We start from the raw sequence: 7,487 nt of genomic DNA, 5'->3' as shown, positions 1-7,487 counted from the left end.
AGGCCAGCCTGGTCTACAAAGTGAGCTCCAGGACAGCCAGGGCTACACAGAGAAACCCTGTCTCGTAAAACCAAAAAAAAAAAAAAAAAGACACTCTTTTTCGATATAAATATAGTGTAAAACTTCAGAGAGCCTTAAGAAAACAAGTAAAAATTCAGATACCATGTTGCTAAAAAGTGGGTTAAGGTGGCCATAGTGGTTATACCACCTTTAATCCCAGCAGATGCAGGTAGAGCCATCTGCCTAGTCCACACTCTAAGTACCTGGCCAGTGAGAGCTATGTAAGGGCTCTATACATACAGAGGGTGAATTAAGTCACCCTCTTTAATATCAGTGGAAAGAAGTATGCACGTATCCAATTGAAACACAACAAAAACTCTAGAACTCAGAATCAAAAATTACTAGAAAGAATGTTTCTCACAGCAAAATTATTTTCCCTTGGAGATGAAAGTGCCCCACCATGCCTAATTTTCCTGACATTTCTGAGGCTTTGAAGCCACAGCTAACGGATCTGAATCATCTGAACAAAAACCACGCTACAGTGACATGTTACTGGAAGGCCTAGAATAGAATGCTAAATATACAGGCCCTGGTGGAAAAACGATCACACGTGAAACTACAGCAAGTTGTCCATTGCTTGAGCGGACAGACAGTGCCTCTCTAGCAGGGAACTAGAACACTGGCATGTCTGTAAGTGAAAATAACAAAATATAGCAATAACGCCTGCCTTTTACTAATAAAAGCCAAGCTTACGCTGGCTGTGAACCCAGCTCTGTGAGACTCTTCTCCCATGCTCTCTGCCAGGAAGGAAACAGGACCCTCGCCTGAAATCTACATCAGGCCTGTATCCATGCCCTGGCACCATCCCAACTGTTCACCTAGGTAAGGGGATGGAGAGGGAGGAAGGGGAGTCAGTGGCTCCAAGGTTTCATCTGTGGCATTACCCTTTCTTCTTACACAAGCATGCCACTTGGAGCCGCATCCTGCTTTATTTGGGTTGGCAGTTTAAGTACCAACAGCGGGGTGGCACCATGGCTGCAATGCTGAACTAGGTCAGCCCCAGCCTGCTCCAGGGAGCTCCCAGTGCCCCAGGCCTCAGCTCCCTTCTGCCTCCCAGAGGAGAAGAAAGCCCAGGGTTCCAGGGTGGGACTGGAGAAGCCGTTCTACAAGATAAAGGCCTTTGGCATCATTTTTTGGCCTTGAAGAGCTTTTCAGCACCTTCTCATTTAGTAAACAGGAATATAAAGTCCCCCAAGGCTTGAATAGAGCTACCTCATTTGAGAACTAGTGATATTGCAAGTTACATGGCAAAATGAGGTGCCTCACCCCTCAGGCCCCTCAGAAGACCAGACCAAGTGATGGTATCTAGGTACCAGGACTCAGATGATGGAGCTCAAGGTTTGGGACTGAGGTCTATTGGGAGGAAGGTTCAGGGATAGGAGGTGGGGTGTAGAATTAGAGGCAGGGACCCCAGTCTGGGGCCAAGAGTAGGTGTAGGATCTGAGGTTTTAGGGTAGAGACTCGGAGTTCAGGGTCAGTGTGGTATGGGTTGAGAGGACTAGGACCAAAATTTTTGAAAGCTGGGTTTCTGGAATCAGAAATCAGACTTGGGGGATCAGAGTCAGAGACTGGGGCCAGGGGGTGAATCAGAAAACCTGGGGTCAGCGTATGCTTGGGTTTGGAAGCCAGGACATCCAAGTATCAGGATTCTGGGTCAAAATTCCAGGTCAGTACTTGTGGCTCTGGAGTTCCTGAGCAGGAAAAGGATAGGGATTTGCTGTCTCGGGAGCAAAGCAAGGAACCAGCATCAGGATTCAAGGATCTGGACTGAGTCTGGGTTTCTGTAGTATGGGTTATGACAGGGGTTCAAAAACTGAGTCTTCGAGTTTGGTCTCAGGTACCAGAAAAGCGGTGTTAAGGTCCCGGTGTGTAGCTGGAAGTTTCCTGGCCTAGGGTACCCCCCTGCTATGGGGTCAGGGTCTGTCTGGGGCTTGGGAAATTCCTGGTCGGAGTCTCCAGCTGTGGGTAGGGGGCATCAGAGTCACCCGTCCCAAAGACAACTGGCCCGGGGTCCGCGGCTATAGAAGACGCTGTAGGGGCCGGAATTTAGGGTCTCCAACTGGAAATGGGGATGTCAGGGTCCCGGGCTGGGAGACTCCTAGCCCGTAACCGCCCCTCCCTAGCCGACGGCGCGGCACTTACGTCGTCGAAGAGCGAGCCCACGTTGGCCGTGACCAGCAGGACCGCGGTGCCGGGGGCGGCCGCCTTCCCCGCCATGGTGCCCGGGCGGAGCGGGCTCTGGACTGGGTGGCGGCGGCCGCTTCCTGCGGGGCCGGTAGGGCTGGGGTCTCGCGGGGCCGCGGGGCGTCAGCTGCGCCGGGGGACAGCACAGGGGCGCATCGCGGGCTTGGCGGGTCGGACCGGGCCTGGCCGGGGCTCCAGCCTCGCGGTCGCGGCTCTTCGCTGCTCCGCGGCCCCGCGCCCGCTCGCCGCCGCGCCTCACAGCGGCCCGCGCGCAGCCATTAGACCCGCCGGGAAAGTTCCCGCAGCCGCCGCCGCCGACTCCGGCTGGGACAAGTCCCGCCCCACAGGAGGTGGGACCCTAGAAGGCGGGGCTGTCGGTCGCGCCGGGGGTGGGGCCTCCCTGTGGGGCGGGGGCCTGCACACAATCTACAGACTTGGGTCTTAGGCTCCCTGGCTCCGGGTCCGCTGGAAGGGCGGGTTCTCGGGCCCGAGCCAGGCTTGGGGGTGGGGTTTGTGCAGGGGCGGGCCTGCTCACAGGAGCTAAGCCTGGGGTGGGGCGGAGCCAACACCAGATGGGCGGGGGGAGAGGCGGGCCTATGGGGCATTCCTGTCAGTCAGGCCCCTGAGTCCTCCCCTGGCTTTGCCCCGCCCTGCCGCGGTTACGCGCATATTCCACCCTCCACTCCCATGACGTCACGACCCTGCTACCAAAGCGCTTCTTAAAGGAGCCGCGAGTTTGGACGACTAACAGCCCGCCTTCTTGTTGGGAGCCCTGGAGATCCTTGGAACCTCTGTCCTGCTCCCCCCCCCCCTCCCGTGGAACCGGTCTTCAGCCTGGGTCCAGGCCCTCGCCGGTACGGGGAGTCTAACGTAGGCGGACCGTGGGAGGGAACAGGGCCACGGAGAATTAAGGAGGAGCCTCCTCCAGTCCCAGCTCTGGGTCTGCAAAGAGTGGGTCTGCAGATCAACTGTATGGGATTTTGCAATTTCCTAACACGTCCACCCAGTTCCTTATATAGCACTTTGCTTACAAGACAGAAAGCTGTTGGCATCCAGAAACAGAAAACTAATAAATCCTTTTAAGAAGCAAACGCATTGGTGTACTCCTGTAATCCCAGTACTTGGAAGTTGTGGCAGGATTGCTATGAGTTCGAGGCTAACCTGAACTCATAGCAACCTAAACTAGCTTGAGACCATACCCCGCCCCTCCCACCCAAAAAAGAAAAAGTTCAGAGTAGGTGTTTGGATAGCCATCTGTGGCCCCCATGCCACACCCAGGGACAGTTCCCAGGGTTGGGGATGTGGTCAGTCCGGGAATTTTAGCCACCAGAGAGAGCTGGAGGTGGGGGGCAGGGAGGTATGCTAGTTAGAAGAACAGAATCAGTCCTACATGTAGAAGGAATCAAGAAATTTCTCTGAGATAGAGTCAGTTGGTCCTGGAGGTGGGACGGGGCTGGTAGGGAACATATAGTGAGCTAGGTAACCCTTGCTAGTCTAGGCCTCCAGAAAGCCCTGTCCGGTGGGGCTGCTGTGCTGTAGCCTGCGAGGAGGCATCCAAAGAAACAGTACTACAGACATACCAGAACCCTATTTGCAACAACAGTTATTCTCCTGGGTTCATTCTTTAATTTTGTATTTAGTTTGTATGTATGGTGTGCATTGGTTCAGACACATACGCTACAGAAAACAGGTTGCAATTATCAGTTCTCTTCTTATAGCCTGGGTTCTGGGATTTGAATTCGGGTCACGAAGCTTGGTGGCAAGGGCTCTTACTCACTGAGCCATCTTGCCCGCTATAGATGGACTTTTCAGAGGTTAACAACCGCCGGAATTAATTTTAACAGGGCATTTACTTAACGCAATGGATGTGAACATCATCCAGTGTGTAACTAGCATTTAGCAATGTTAATGAGCTTCCCACAGCAAGGCTTTGAAATGAGTATCTGGTGCTTACAGCGCAGTGCCCAGTAACCACATGCTCCCTACCAAGTGTTTCCCAACTCTTGGCACCATCTGAGAAAGAATTCAGAGATGCGACAAAGAAAAGAATTAAGAGAGAGTCGTATTACAGAGAGAAGTCCACACTCAAGGAGTGAGTGTGTGCAGGCTTCTGGAGAAAAACCTGGGGCAATGCTTTTGAATGCTCTATCTTATAGACAAGCTTTAGAAGAAGAGAGGTTATTCAAGAGTTAAAGTTAGGGAAAGACATTCTAAGAATGGATTGGCACTTTACCAAAATAAGGTTTATTCTCTCTTCTGCCCTTTTGGGTTTGGGGTTGTCATGATGCCAAGATGCATGATGGGAGCAGGCAAATTTGCACTGCCAATGACGTGGAAATGCTGCTATAAAGAAGCAAAGACTAGTGTCCATCTTCATCCCACTTTGCACAGACATACGGCATGCTATGCTACACTCTGCTGTAGCATCAAACTCAAGCTGCAGTGTGGTTTGCCTTTATCTTTCCCTGTCCCTAGTCTACCTCTCAACCCTTGTATTCCACAAAAATCCATCTATCGACTGATTAGTGTCCACACCACTCAGTAGTAGATGTCTGCTGTGAACTTAATTGCATACCCCATCCAGACTCGATAGACTTAAGCCCTAACTCCACATTCAGTTATTGAGAAATAAGGCCTATCCTGGGGTCTTTAAAGTTACAGGGGCCTGAAGGGGGGCATTCTGATCTACTGGGATTAGTGTCCTTATAAAAAGTGGGATCAGAAATCCTCTGTCCTCTGCCCCTCCAGCTGCACATAAAAGGTCATGTGAACAAAGCAAGAGGACCTCATGTGAACACAGCGAGAGGACCTCTGCCTAACACCAGGAGTGCCCTGGGCTGGAACTTGAATTTCCAGGCTCTGGAGCTGTAAGAAATAAATTTCTGCAGTCAAACTTCCTGTCTGTGTCATTTTGCCATCCCCACAGAGCTGAATAATTCAACAAAGTTAACACATGCCAAGCATTATCTTGTTTGTTTGTTTGTTTGTCTTTGTTGTGGGGAAGGGGGACCAGGTCTCACACAGCTAGGGCCGGTGCTGAATTCCTAATCCTCTTGTCTCCATCTCCCAAGGGCTACATAATAGTACATCGCTATACCTGGCAAGCATACCCTTAATAGAAACCAAATATAGGGCATGCTGTTCCCTGTAACCTGTTTTGAAAGATGGCATCGCTTCCTTGCCTCCCCTCAGGCCATTTTCTCCCTCATATACCAGCACCCCCTGGCCAAGGTGAGTATTGTCCTAACCCCCTTCCTTCATAAACATCAGATTCTGTCCTTCCTTTATCCTTCCAAGCATGGCTCACCCTTACAGCCTTAGCCCCCTCTTGTACTTGTTATCCATTCTGGACTCCTCCGGTACCCTAGTGGGTAGTCATAGTCCCACTCCAACATCCTTTCCCTATCACAGACTCACCCTTCACATCATTGATAGCAAATGTTACCTCCAAGTCCAAGCACCTCGCCCTCCCTCTGCCCTTCAGATTCTCTTCCACAAGGCACACACACACACCCCGCACCAAAAACTTTAAACCCAATGCTGATCCCATCCTTTATCAATGCACACATGCCCACAAGACACTCACACAGACATGCACGCATGTGCCTCAGCTTCCAGCTTCCTCTCTCTGCTTCTCCAGGGTTCAGTCACGCTCATGCACCCCTCCCTCACCTCTTCCCGTCCCTTACCCTTTCTGGCTGCCTTTCGAATCTGATTATGTGTGCTATGTACTTGCTGAGTCTACTTCCAAAGTAGAGAAAACTTAACTGGGGAGGGGAAAAAAACTCAAAAAATTAAAGAGCACGTACTGCCACATCCAAGGCACCCTCAGACTCAGGGGCACAGCCACTGAGCACTAGACCTCTTGGTGTCCCACATGAGTCCTCATCACTAAAGATGTCAGCGGAAATCCTGCCTCCTCTCTCTGGACCACCAGCCACCCTAGCAATTGTTCTTACCCTTCACTGTGGAAATATTCATCCTGCTACAGCATCAAGCTGTTTTATCTGGTAGCTAGCTACTTTGTGACTCCCCAGCCCTTCAGGGAGATGAGGCACCAATCACACATCCAGGATGCTCCTCCTGGGGTGTCCCATCAGCTCATAGGCTGGCGTTTCAATCATCAGTCTGCTTTCATACAAACCCTCCTTTATCCTGTACCTTGCTATGTCCCTGCATCTTTCTGTCTTTACTGCAACCCTGTCCTAAAGATGTCCTAGAGTCTCTGCCTAGCATGTCAAGGAGCCATTGTCTTCCAGGGTGTCGGTTGGCTCCTCATACCCACATACTACAAAGGTATGATAAAAAAAATTCCTACTGGCCTTCTAGTTCAAAAGCCAGTTCCTAGGCTGGATCTCAGCCAGCCTTCCAATGAGGCTGATGCCTCTATTCGCTCCTGAAGGCTTGCGCTAATGTTCATGACACACCTGCCAGGACCTACCTACACTATGGAGAGCATCCCTCTGGCCCTTCCTTTGTTAAGCTCTCTGTGTGGCCCACCCAAATCCTGGGGTCCTGATTGTGTACTTCCTGGGGGCATACTTCCTCCTGGCTGACCTCACCCGGGTCCCACGCCTTGCCTTTGCCCTCCACAGCTGAATATGACTCAAAGAAAGCTTTCACAAACCTATACACACCCCTTTTCTTCTCCATTTCATATCTAAAACATCTCCTCAGTGACACCCTAGCTCTGGCCTCAGGACCTTGGCAAGCACTTGTCTCATTAGCCTGGCTGATGTCCTCTTATCTCAGGTCCCACACTGGCCCCTCCCTCCATGTGGCTTGCCCCTTTACCCTATTATAGTATTATAGAGCTAGCCTCATAAAAAAGTTCTCAACAAATATTTACTATATGAATCAGTGAGATGTCAGGCAAAGCTGGGTCCAGAACCATCCAGTCTTCAGGAAGAAATAGTGCTCACTTCACCCAAGTTCAAATCCACATTTCTAAAAGCAGTAAAGACACTCCTTTTCCTGGGCTTTCCTCACTTCTCAGGTGCAGTCTGGGGGGTCTCTGTGTGTGTATGTGTGTGCAGGACCAAGATGAAATGAGAGCATAGACCCCAGCAAGGACAGAAGCCGTAGGTGGTGGCAGAGACAGCATGAGTCCCATTATGGTGACATCCATTGTCTTTGGCCAGAGGATTTGGAGGCCCCATGAAGGAAACTAGATCCAGACCATTTGCTAAACTCTATGTTGTAGCCTTCCTAGAAAGAGCAGCACACTGGCCACATTGTTACTT

At 51.1% G+C, this 7,487-nt stretch overlaps 1 protein-coding gene across 2 annotated transcripts in view; it reads right to left on the bottom strand.

Moving 5' to 3' along the window:
* Inpp5a (inositol polyphosphate-5-phosphatase A) overlaps positions 1–2,579 on the bottom strand; it is a 186,765-nt gene extending 184,186 nt beyond the window's left edge. Inside the window, exon 1 of one of the 2 annotated variants that reach the window (XM_021167526.2) lies at positions 2,203–2,579. In XM_021167526.2, coding sequence (XP_021023185.1) covers positions 2,203–2,277 — 75 coding nt within the window. In that variant the 5' untranslated portion in view covers positions 2,278–2,579. The remainder of the gene's footprint in view (positions 1–2,202) is intronic. The other variant, XM_021167525.2, reaches the window with a different exon arrangement.
* Between the last annotated feature and the right edge of the window lie 4,908 nt (positions 2,580–7,487).

Source organism: Mus caroli, chromosome 7, assembly GCF_900094665.2.
Source record: "Mus caroli chromosome 7, CAROLI_EIJ_v1.1, whole genome shotgun sequence".
Taxonomy (NCBI): domain Eukaryota; kingdom Metazoa; phylum Chordata; class Mammalia; order Rodentia; family Muridae; genus Mus; species Mus caroli.
The sequence above is the reverse complement of the archived record's forward strand: the minus strand, read 5'-3'. Positions and strand labels throughout refer to the sequence as shown.